General features: G+C 32.7%; 2 protein-coding genes across 4 annotated transcripts in view; both read right to left on the reverse strand.

Annotated features, from left to right (window-relative positions):
• Positions 1-13,289, reverse strand: part of LOC111420504 (homeobox protein OTX2) — a 125,765-nt gene that overhangs the window by 47,162 nt on the left and 65,314 nt on the right. For 2 of the 3 annotated variants that reach the window (XM_071196965.1, XM_023053510.2), the window contains one exon: positions 5,220-5,289. The exons of the other annotated variant lie outside the window; for it this stretch is intronic. The gene's annotated coding sequence lies outside the window, so the exon portion shown is untranslated. The remainder of the gene's footprint in view (positions 1-5,219; positions 5,290-13,289) is intronic. 3 annotated transcript variants of the gene reach the window in all.
• Positions 8,357-8,722, reverse strand: LOC139430100 (uncharacterized). The gene has a single exon (XM_071196749.1). It carries the CDS (start codon positions 8,720-8,722, stop codon positions 8,357-8,359), a length of 366 nt encoding a protein of 121 aa, XP_071052850.1.

A 13,289-nucleotide genomic window follows, 5' to 3' on the forward strand; every position in this document is an offset into this window, starting at 1 on the left:
TCCACCAATGATTGTCAAAAAAAACGCGGTTGCTTGTGACTGTCCAGAAGAATTTGTATACAAAAATAAACAGCAGAAAAAGAAAAAAACTAGTTAACCTGGAATATCTTACTGTTCGTTTTTTATAACTAATTGTCACGTACATAATAATAATAATAATGATTGGAAGAACTTTGTTATAGATTTAACGTTCTAGCATCATAGCATCTATGGGAATTTCATAGATGCTATGGGATTTCTCCATTTATTAAAGAAGACAAGATAGCGCTTGGTTTTCATGGGCCCTGACCTTGATTACAACTAATTATAAGAACGCAATGTACTCTACAATAGTTTAGATTGATAGAGTTACTGATCCTAAGTATTAGAAGAAAGACATCCTTCCTTGTAAATTTTGAGAGAAATTATGTGGAAATAATCAGGACGATGGTGTAGGTGAGAGTCTGATCAATTTGAAAATCTGAATGGTATACCTATTCTATATTATGAACACTATATAGGTCCTTACCAACATATTCTGCAGCCTCACATCTTCCTTGACCATCTTATGTCATTACTACAACTTGTGCAATGCCAATTTAATCCAGATTTTGCAGTAAGATTAAATTAGATGATAAACTAATTGCGGAAATCCAGCTTGAAAATCATCGAGTATGTTAATGAAACGATAGCAGGATATAACATATTAGCCGAAAAGATAGAGATACTGTGCTACGCAGATGACCAAGATGATACTCATTGCCGACACTGAAGATAATCCTCAGCGAATACTTCACAATATTTTACCAGACGCCTAATGACTATAACATGGAAATATCAATACCAGAAACAAAATTAATGACTAGTATTGATCATCGAATAAACCCACCAGGATATGTGGGTAATATAAAGCCGTAGTTATGGCTTTGTTTTTCCATATTACGTCCTTTTACTACATATAGAACTGAGATAAGGTCAGACACAAGCAAGAAGAAAGAAATTTTGAGAAAGGTTAAGATACAAACGCTAAGGCTAATAGGGGTCGATGGGAGAGAACAGATTAGCAAAGAGTGCCAAAGTAGGGTAGCCGCATATTAAAAGACCACCGGAAAGATGGACATCGATATCAGAAGAGCAGAACTAACTAGAACAGCCGGATAGAATAGGAATATTGAGAGGAAGAACGAAGATTTGTTGAATTTATTATTTAAATGTCTCCGTTATAATCGTGTAATATAAAAACCACGATACTACGATACCACGAACTTGGCGCTGATGCAACGAATTATTAATAGTGGATTTCTTATCATGACGATTGCTCTAAAACCCAAACATTGTGTTTCTGGCATTCTGTATTTGTGCAAGTAGTGTTTAATTTTTGCCTGCTTGCCTTTAGATGTCGCGTGGTCTACTGAGCCTTCGACATCTATGTCGTGTGCGTCGAGCCTTTATTCCATATTGACCTCAATCGAACATTTGCAGGCTGTTATGCCAGCGATACAATGAAAACAAAGATTTCAAGATCTCTTTCAAGAGACGTTTTAGTTATTATAGCACCAAAAATTCTTTTGAAGACCAATCTACCACAATTTGAAGAAAAAGTTCTTGCACAACATCCTTCAATTTCACCTAAATACGTCTCTATCTTTTGTATCTCTCTTCTAATTCCTGCATCTTCTCGTTTTTAACATTTCTTTTGCATCAATATCAACCTTCTCTTTCCATCTTTTCCGTGACCTTCGTTTCGGTCTTATTCCTTGTATTTCGCTGTTTATCGCCATTAAATCACCCCTTTTTTTTCATCCCCGAAACGTGATCCATCCATTGTAGTCTCTGGATTCTGATGTAATTGAATAGCTCTGGTCCCTTGATATTTATAATTGTATCAACTTCTTTACTCGTTGCTTTCTTGAATTGGGGCTAAAATTCTCCTTAGTTTTCTTTCATATATATCAATATCGAGTATTGTATGGTCTAATTTTATTGTTACAATGTATTGTTCTTGACTTGAATGAGTTTGCCAGTGCAAAATATGCATTGTTGCCTAACACACTTCTCAAGTGATTGTATCGTTTTACAGGATCGAGAAATTTTGCTAGTCATCGTATTGGTTTTGCTTTGGAGCATGAGTTTTGTTTATTCAGATCATAATGTTGATATCATTTGTATACGAAGCCAATTGAACGGTATTATTGAGCATTAAACAATATTTTGCTTATTCCAGACTAATACAAGAAATATATGAGTTTTTGCTTGATCCTTACATAATATAAACACCGATTATATGTACTAATAAAACTTCACTGCGATTTAAATTAACAAATTCGTAAATTGTTTATATTCTCTCATTCAGGGTGAGAACAACACACGAACTATAGAGTACTTCACTTTTTGTACTATATCGTTCATGAACAGAAAATGTTCGATTATCATAAAAAGGGGTGATTTGCAAAAATGCGAAATTAAAGAATTTAAAGTGTCGAGAGCATCGGAACATAATTACCTATAAAAACTTCCACTTTTCAGTGTGGAAGGCCGCTGGCATAGAGGACAAAGTCAGCTGAAGTAGGCGTAGACTGGATAAAGATGAATTTATCAAGATGATAACTTTTGCAAGTTTAGATTGTTTTCCCAGGTTTAAGAATTACCAAATCAACAAGAAAAATATACCCATTTAATGTTATATGGCTCTTAAGGCAAAATTTCTCTATATTTGGGATAAAAGCTTCATGGAGATTTTGTTTAACCGTGCAAAATTCTTTTAGGTTGCTTACCACACATGTATCAACCCGTGCAAAGATGGCAACAAACCTCCCAGCAACAAACTTTTACCCGTAATTTCCTATCTACTTCCTTAGCTGATATCTTCCTTATTATTAGAGATACTGAAAAACTATATGCACCTTTTGAAAGCTTGATTCTTTCTCTATCTAAAACCGCACTTTTTTTGTCTGCCGATAAGTTGATATTAAGATCAATAAAAACTGAAGAACACCGCTCTGTACTTAAAATAGCTCAAAATCACCAACATTCAAGCCCTTGTGCAATTGTTATCAAACCGAATTTTAAAAAACTGTTATCATAGTCAGAAACAGCGCTCCTTCAACGATCTTAATCAGGGTTTTCGTCAATATCTATCGGCGTCATGCTTAGATCACCCTTAATATACATTCCTACAACCAGAAATGGTTAATTGGTCTTTCTCTAAACAACTTTCTTATTTGATAGGGGGGAAACTATGGAAGTATATCTATCTTATCGAAAATTTTCTGCTCTTTCTAATGGTGTATAACACGCTTGCACAAGTACATTATTGTCCAAAAACTACTAAATTCACACTTTTTAGCTAGTTTTAAACCTTGTTCGGGTCGATAACTTCCTTATATGACCAGGATAAAACTCTAGAACCATATCTATCTTATCGAAAATTTTCTGCTCTTTCTAATGGTGCATGTACGCGGCGATAGCGCATTTGCATGAATACGTTTTTGTTAGACAGAAACAATAGTTTCTAAATAAATTTCATTCATTTTAGATTTCTGTTTATCATTTTAGTCACAAACTCGCCAATTTTCGATTTGTTTTAAACGGAGCGTTTTAAAAACTCACTTTGTGATAGTGTTAGATTATATTTATAAAACTTAAATATTTTCGAATATGCATTATAAAAATTGTTGAAATTTGTAATCAGTTTGGATTGTTTGAAACATCTTAATAAAGTTATCTAATCAATTACTGAAATTAATAAAAACCACTGTCTTAATAAGAATGTAACAATAAAAGATTTTTAATTTACTCTATTTATTTAAATTATTTACAATAATTTATATTTAGTTAAGCATCTGTTGATCATATCATATTTTACTATAAGTGTAGTACTGCTTTATGTGTTAGTTCTTGGAGTTGTTGGTTTGGCGTCGTCAGGACGGGTCCCGGTAGAACAAACGCCATTAACAAACCAAAACGAATATGAGAAACCAATAAATTCGGATTACGGAGGCATAATCCACGGTAGCAGTGTAGGTAATTCAGGCGCTGCCTTATCGGCCGACCGAAGGTTGCCCCGAGTGATTTATAAACAGTCCATTGTAGAACTGGACGCGCATCTTTTATAATTGTCACCTCCTTTTTTCTTCTTCTCTTTCCTTCTGCGCTCTCTTCTGAGCGTCGTCGTCTTCTCCGCCTGCTTCTTCCAATTCGAATCGTTTTTTGGTGTATCCGCAACGCTTTCTCCTTCTAGTTCCATCTCTTTCTTTCCACCATCTTCTTCTTATTGGGTTGTTTCTTCGTGGTTTGAAGAGACCTTCTTGGTCGACGATTTTCCGTTTCCCCGTATTTATTAGTGCCAGTTTGTGCTGTATGTTTTTTTCTTGTTTATTCTTCTTCATTCTTTTCTTCTTGTTTTAATTTTTTTTTATTTTTGGTGGGTGATTCGGTTGACCTGACGAATTTGTTTATGTTAAGCGCTTAAGGCGATTACAACGTAACACTTTTCCAGGTAAACAATTACTCGTGAATAATGAGTTCAAAATATATTTTTTATTTTTGATTTTTCTTAGGGTTAAGGGATTATGTTTTAAGTAAAATAAGTGGTGATAATGAAGAGAATAATTAAAGTGCGTTTATTCGTTGGAAGATGAGTTGGACTTGAGATGATGTAGCCGTCTCATTTAATACTCGATTTGTTTTTATTTTTTTTATTAAGAAACAAGAATAAGGGTTCTTTTTTTTTTGGAAAGGGGACAAGCAGAGCAGGTTGATATGTGTCCCTGTATTAAGATGAATAAAACGGAATACATTGCGCACGGATCCGCTAGCGGTACCTGCATTAATAACGCCAAGTTGAATTTCGTTCGAAACCGTGACGAATTTAACTTATGCCGGACTGACCACCAAAGCTTTACAATGAATATAAATATTTAAATTCGAAATTTTGGGACATTGATGACGTTGACCTCAAAAATATCAAAAGAAAAATCGTTTAATCATAAAAATAACAACACAGTTTTTTAATTACCAAAGAATTAAGATTAAATAATCAAAGAAAATTTTATTTAAAAAATGTTCTTTTAAGGAGTTAAGATTTTTATGAAGGTCGTTTACTTATTCACTTCTATGGAATTCGGTCAGAGTTATAAATTAGACATTGGGTGAAGTCATCGGTCGTATACTCCACATCTTTACAACTCGACACGTTTTTACAACTTGCTAGTTGTAAAAAAACGATTATAAAAACTCACCTTTTAAGGCAGAAAATTGATTAGCTCGTAGAAAAAACCTTTCCCGCTATCCAATATCGATTCATTCAACCTGGAAAAGGAAATAAATGTATATATTTTGAAATGGTAAAATTACAATTAGATTTTTAAACATAAATGGTTCATAATAGCTTCTTAGAACTTTATTCTTTCTTGAAAACGAAAGCTTTAGAATAATAGTTTCCTCTTTTTTACGCCATGATTGGTTAATTCTTTTCACCGACCGAAGTTAACAAGTTGTATGCATTTTACGGGCTACTCGAGTTCCTCTCTATAATGTCGAATCCATTACGGTTTCAAGTGAATTCTTGTTTATGACATAGCTTTAAATTCTTTTCTTTGGTAACTAACAAAAGAATAAATAACCACAACTAATAAAAGAAATACTAGATATAAAAACCAACCATTATGAGTTTCCTTTCAAAAGAATGAACAGTTTTTAAAAATACTGAATATTAAATTCATAATAGAAGCGGAAATGACATTCTTTACCATATTTATGTACAGGAATTGTGTATAATTTATGAAACATCGAATGTTAGTGTTCGATGATTTTTTTGAATTTGGGATTTTAGTGCTATCCTGTTATAGAATAAAAAAAACTGCTTTATAACCACCCAAAAATAGACCAAATTATGACTAAATTAGCCAATTTCCTAGATGCTACTAATATATTCATCGAAAAAATTATTAAGGTGGAATGTGCAAAAATTACGCATATTATGCTATTATTCAAATGAAGGTGTTTGTTAATACATGCCGATCATTAGAATAATAAAAGAAATAGGTTGAAAAATTTCTACATGGTCTTTACCAGAGAATGATACGTGATGAAACTTTCAATTCAAAGTCATTTGAGATTTTGCTGTAAAAGATAATGCCGTGACACCACATTGAAACAATGTTTCGAATGAAATTAAGATGTAATGAAGAAGGTTCCATCACATTACTTGACAGAGGTGTTATGGAATTTTTGGAAAGGAAGAGAATATGTAACATTTACTATCTGGTTATTAATAGTAGGTTATTTAGACGCTGATTAATATAATATCATGAAATTTAAGCTTTTATGATTACTCATAACATCATCGGCAGCTGTTTCAATTCCAAGTTATAATCAATAACGACAAGTATTTCTACGTCAAGAATTTTTTGCCCAAGTTAATCTAGCTCTGACTTCTTGAAAAAATAAAAATGTTACTAACTTTATATTGAACATAAATCACGACAACTAGCTCCATACGTCTCTGCAATACTTTTATGATATTCAACGCTGCTCCTTGGATGACCCTATTACTTCGGCAACTTCTTAGCACCTAAAATTATTCGTCCCAAAAGTAGCCCAGACCATATTTTTGTACTGAATGTGTTGTGGTCCTATTACTTTAAACGCAGTTTATTAAAATCTAGTAGATAATCAACATTTAAATAACCTATTAATAACCAGATAGTAAACGTTGCATTTTCTCTTCCTTCTCAAAAATTCCACAAGACCTCCACAACTTCTGTCAACTAATGTGATGGCATCTTCAAAGGCCATATGGCCTTAATATGATGTCATGGCATTATCTTTTACAGCAACATCTCAAATGCCTCTTTTTTCTTATTAATCTCTTTTTGTAGTTCCACTTTATATGGTGATGAGGTGCCTGTGGTCTTTCCTCCTCTCTTGTCACCTTTTCACATCTTGTTGTTAATTGTACTGCATGTATTGTGGGCTTATTAGTTTAATACTAAACCTACCGATACTTCATGTATATCTATTCCTACCACAGCGGATCAAGTGGCCCGTCTTTAAAATGTTATATACACGGTATCCCGTATCTTCCGGATCAGAGCATTATACGGTTGAAGGATACATTATTCTGAAGCGATTTTTCTAATAAATTTTTTTCGAAATGTTTATAATAACCGCACGGGAACTGTCCAATAGCAGATCGTAAATCAGACCCAGGCAATCGGTCTCACCCTCGGCCGGTCCGCGCCGTTCATAACTCGTTTCTCACGTGTACTCACCAATAGATTCGACACGGAAAGAACAATAAACTTTTTCCGTAAACCGCTATTGGACGACTTTAAACATTTCCCGTGCGGTTATTATAAACATTTCGAAAAAATTTTATTAGAAAATTCGCTTCGGAATAATGTGTCCTTTGGCAAGTTCTTCAGCTAATTGAAAGAAAAATTGTTGTCTAGAATTTTTTTCGGGAGTTGTTTCTTTGTATAAAACCCAGCCAGGTTAAGAATGTCGTTGCAGGTATACGCTTATCGCTTTTTTCGATATTTATAGGTTTATGCTTTGAGCTTAGTAGAAGCACTTTTTTGTTTGGCTTGCTTTTGCAAATGGTAAATGAACAATGTCTCGATTTATATAATTTTATTGAGAAGCGTGGCATACCGTGTTTCGGCTGCTTGGCAAATTTTGGTAGTTGTCTTTCATTTCCGCGGATAGTTCCAACAAGAGTGGTTCTTTTTTCTAGTAATTTTGCAGCTAGTGATGCGTTTGTAAAGAAATTATCTGTAGTGACGTTTCTTCCGCATCCTGTGAATGGTTCCAGTAGTTTGAAAACAACGAATTCCCCAAGCGGAAATGAAGCTCCTCTGTTTTCATCTTTCCCCAAATATGGAAATCCATTTATAGTGTATTTGGTGCTGACGTCAGATGCTAGCCAGAATTTTATACCAAACTTTTCCGGTTTATTCGACATATATTGCGTAAACCTACACCTCGCTTTGGTTGAGAAAAGGTGTTCATCGATAGTTACATGTTCCCCAGGCTTGTAACAATTTTGGCTGTTCTCGATGAATTTGTACCATACTTCAGATATTAGTGCAAATTTATCTGTTGGTAAACGCTGGATTCGTTGACTTTTTTTATCAAACCTGATAAACCGCATAATTTCACAAAAAGCATTCGTGCTCATGGTTTTTGAAAAAGAAGCAGGGCCCATTTATTGTTTCATAGAAATGAGATTCCATTTAGTTTCTAATACTCGAGAGGATTCTTCTTCTGTGCATTTTTTTATGTGCTCTATTACATGATAGTTAATAAGCAAAGAAAATGTAGTCCTCTCTCACTTTCCCCTTCATAATATTTCGTTTGGTATATGCTGTCGGGCCTAAAACTTCCCTAAAAATATTATAAATTGACGGTCGTCTAGGTGTTGAGTTCGTCCTGGTTCTAGTTCTTGCCAAACTGTACCATTAGCGGCAATTTCAGTGCATCGGTCTTCCAGATCACTTTCATTTTCGGAACTCGATAACGATCTTTCTCTTTTTTGTCCTCTAGATATATTCAAAATATTCTCGTCTTTACTTTCTTGTCCTGAGGTCTCACATTCGTCCGTAGTGTCAAATGAGTCATCATGTTGTTCTATACTATCCACTTCACTTTCAGGTAGTTCCTGTTCGCTAAATTTCGAACACTGTTCATCTATGTTATTTATAATTTCTAATGATTTCAAATATCTTGATTGTTTCGACATTTTTGGGATAAAAATTATTAGTAAAATAATGAAATAAGAATTCTTGACTCATAAAATAGTAGAAAAGAGTAAATATTGAAAAATACATTTGATGTGTTTTTAAATAAAAGTACTAAAGGCAAATGGCGATGTTATTTACAAGAAATTCTAACAAAAAGTTTAAAATGGGCCATTTGACCCGTCGCGTCGTGGTAGGTTTAGTGTTAAAAGGGTTTTGTTAAAGATAGATTATTAAAAAAGTAGATTAACTTGGGTTAAAAATTCTTGACGTAGAAATACTTGGCGTTATTGATTATAACTTAGAATTGAAACAGCTATCGATGATGTTACGAGTAATCATTAAAGTTTAAATTGCATTATATCCACAAAATTTTTGAAAGTGTCCCTTTCACATCCTTTAGATGGAATGTTGTGTTGATATTCTAGCGTCTTAAATATTTAGAAGATTAGGTTTAGTGTCCATAATATTCTCCATTTAGAACTCAATATTTAAAAAGCACAGTCTATCTTCTGCATTATTAATGATGAATTATTTTCATCGTTTGATCTACGGTCCGCATAGCCAATGAATAAGTTGCTATGCCTAATAAAGTCTCCTTGTTCATCATTTTATACAGTTTGAACGACTAAACGACTACCACAACTAGAAATATATCACCAAATACACCTTCTGGAACAAAATCAACCCAGAAAAACTAATGAGACTTACTGTACCATAATAAATTTTGATTTGCGACTAATCTCACAAGTCAATTAAAACAGGAAATGTTCTTCGGGTATTATATCAACAGAAAATAAAGAAATCCAAAGTCGATATTTAATCTACTGACTAGCTATAACTACTTAAGTACTGAAGTCCTCTGCTAAAATAACCTGTTGCGTGTTTTATTTTAAGTTTTATACCTTCGTTAATTATATCCATTTACATCACTCCTTCTATTGACCAACTCATTTGTGCTTCGGATTGTATAAATGGAGATTTAGCTAGACTTATTGCTCCAACATCACAATTTTACTTAAACATTAATGCGAAGAAGTCAACGTGTTTAGGAACGTATCTGTGCTTGAGTGTGGAGCGAGAATGTCTGCCTATGAGTGTTGATAGCCATAAACTCCACTTCGTCAATAAGTCTAGAAACCTGATTGTTAAATTAGTTTCTTCATTAAGATTCAGATTCCTTTGCAGTAGTAATTTATTTAGTATTCTTCTTGATTGATAAATCTTTTTATCTCACGTATTCGCCAATCTTATTTTCGTCCAGGTTTCAATAGTAGTAAAATATTTTTAAGAGTAATTTTAACAGAATCAACGGCAATAGAAAGTACGTCCGTGATACTCTGTTGGTTGTTCTGCATTGTAGGGTTTAATTAATTTAATGTAAGTTATCTATCTGTATAGTATAACTTGTACAACTCCGTCTCTAAATCCCACACATAGCTCTTAATTCTAATGTTAGGCATAAGCACGATTTAGAAAGCGTTACAATGTCTCCTGTACTATGTTGTATTTGTAAATATTTATTGCTGTCGCTTATAGAAATTATAGCACGGCCACGACATGTAAGGAGCTTAGTCTTGACATTTAGTAACTCAAAACAGCTGACGGATATATCCGCATATAGTATTTTATGTATTTACGCTTTCGACTTTTAACCCTCCAGTTGACGGGCTGGATCTGTGAGATCTGCCAAAATCATTTTTTTATTGTATCTTTCCAAATATTTTGTTAAATTGATTTATCTTCTGGGTACCTTCTTATTTTTACTAAATACATGTTTTTCTCTTTTTTTTTAAATTTTAGGTTTTGTCGTTTAGTTATGAGAAAGGCTTTGGACATTACAATTAAATGCAATTAAATGATTTCAATTGCGTATAAAGTGATCCTAGGGCATCCCCAGCCTCGTAACTACGTTTTGGCAATACCGATACAAGAAAGGAGTAATAGAAACTAGACAAACTTGCTATCATACATGGGTGAGTATGTGATCCTAGACGAAATGCTATTAGCATTTCGTGGAAGATGTAACTTAAGAATCTACATTCCAAATAAACCAAATAAATATGGGATAAAAGTGTTTATTACAGTGGATGTAAAAACCTTTTACACATCGTATTTCGGGATTTATGCTGGACTGCAACTTGCAGAATCCTTTCAAGTGGACAATACTGCACCCGCGGTCATTATGAGAATGACCAACCATATTTCTTACATCTTACCACGTTGCACGAAACACAAGCAGATGACCATTGGTGTTTTCCTTCGGCATATTAAATGTATCAGCAATCAAGGTATTCATAATAAATAAAAGTAATAATCCTGGACTAGAATACTAAGACGACTAGCTTCTAAATTATCAGGACTCTCAACTATACAACAATCTCAAACGGTTTCGACTGGTCGACAAAGGTGCAAATACTGCAAAGACCGAAAATCGAAATACTTTTGCATGTTTTGTGGTACATGCATCTGTTTAAAAGCATACAAAACCATGCTGCATCGACTGCGCAAAGAATTTTGTTTAAGATGTTTGACCATCTACATTTTGTGCATGGACTGTATATACAGGGTGAGTTATTAGTATCCCGGCGGTCGATAGTTACTAAACCGTTTGAAAAACAAAAAAATATTTTATCCAAAAGTTGTTTGACTCATCACTCTCTATTACGTAAAATTCTGTTTATTTTATAATAATATTATGAATACAACTAAATTTGTTTATACGACCGTATATGTTACTATTTCACAGCGTTCATAGTTCCTGATATATTCATTTGTTTTTCCAAAATGTGCTCATTATAGGATCTTTTTAAAAACGATGTAAAAACGACATTTTTTCCGATTTTGCCTTGAAACTACGTCAGACAATAGTAAAAGCCAGTAGGTAGATGATAGTATTCAAAGATATTAGATACACTATACAGGATGTTTATAAAGCTTAGTTACATTTGATGTTTTTCAAATGGTTTTTTCTTAAGTTTTTTATATGGAACAGCCTGTACATTGTGTGCTAGTTGAATTGCTCATCAAGTTCCCTTTAATTAATGATAAGTATGTCATATGTCTACCTTTAATAGTTTTCCTGTTAGTTAGAATTAAAAGAAAAATGTGTAATAAAATATCATTATTGTATTTAAAACAGTGACAGAATGTAATATATTCTTTTTTTGTCACCCTTTTTTGTTTTTCTTTTTTGTTTGTCTGTCCTTTGTGAATCAGTAATATTACATAAAAATACAATTTAAAAAAAACTTCAATAATTAAATAATCAAAACGTGTTAAAAATACAAAAAATACAATTAAATGGCAGAACAATAAATCCCTTTTTTAATTACTAAATTATTTGAAGGAAATGCAGCAACAAACTATAAACAATTACTAAACGTTGCTCAACAAGTAGGTATTAATTTAATTAATATTTAGAGGTTGTTCTAAATGCTGCCCATTTTCTCTTCGACAAGCATTAATGCGGTGTATAAAAGATCTTGATTTATCTCTTAACATGTGCATCTTATTTTCTCTAAAATCGTAAATTTTATGGCAGAACAATTACATATTTTATTATGTACTTACATCTTTTTAAATCATATAAAGTACCAAGTCGCATTAAAATCTGGTACCTATATGGCAGCAAAATTATTTTACATTATAAAATATTAATCAAATAATAAAAGGAAGAACAAAAAAAAACTGATAAACATAGACAGAATATAATATTAAGTACAATAACGGTATGTTTTATTACACATTATTCTTTAAACTCTAAATATCAGAAAAACTACTAAAGTTAGCTATATGATATACTTATTATTAATTAAAGGTAACTTGATGGGCAATTCAACCCATCAAAATTCCATTGAAAAAACTTATGAAAAAGCTATTTGAAAAACATCAAAAGTAACTAAGCTTTATGAACACGCTGTATAGCGTATCTAATATCTTTGGATACTATCATTTATCTACTGGCTTTGACTATTATCTGACATAATTTCGAGGCAAAATTGGAAAAAATGTCGTTTTTACATGGTTTTTAAAAAGATCCTGCAATGGACACATTTTGGAAAAACCATTGAATATCTCAGGAACTATAAATGCTATTGAGTTAGTAACATATTAGCGGTATAAACAAATTTAATGCTATTCACAACATGACAAAATATATAGGGTGTTCCATTTAAAAATATCTACATACTCTCCGTTACGCCTGTGTAAGGGAAAATAATTTTACGTAATAGAAAGTGGTGAGTCAATCAAGTTTTGTATAAAACATTTTTTTCTTTCTCAAACGGTTTAGCAACTATCGTCCGCCGGGATACTAATAACTCGCCCTGTATATTAAAATTTCTTTTTTAGTGTTTATTGAACATTTTACTTTACGTTTAGGCAAATGTTTTTGTCATATTGTTTTCAAATTTTTTTATTCACAATTTGTTATGTAATGTACGTTAAGTGTAACATTTTTTCTAATAAATAATAATTCTTTGGACAATTGTTTTTTATAACTATTTCTAGTTTCACCAGTACAAAATAAGACGGACTAACAGTAGACTACAATAAATTTTTGGGTCT

This window comes from Onthophagus taurus, chromosome 1, assembly GCF_036711975.1.
Source record: "Onthophagus taurus isolate NC chromosome 1, IU_Otau_3.0, whole genome shotgun sequence".
NCBI lineage: Eukaryota > Metazoa > Arthropoda > Insecta > Coleoptera > Scarabaeidae > Onthophagus > Onthophagus taurus.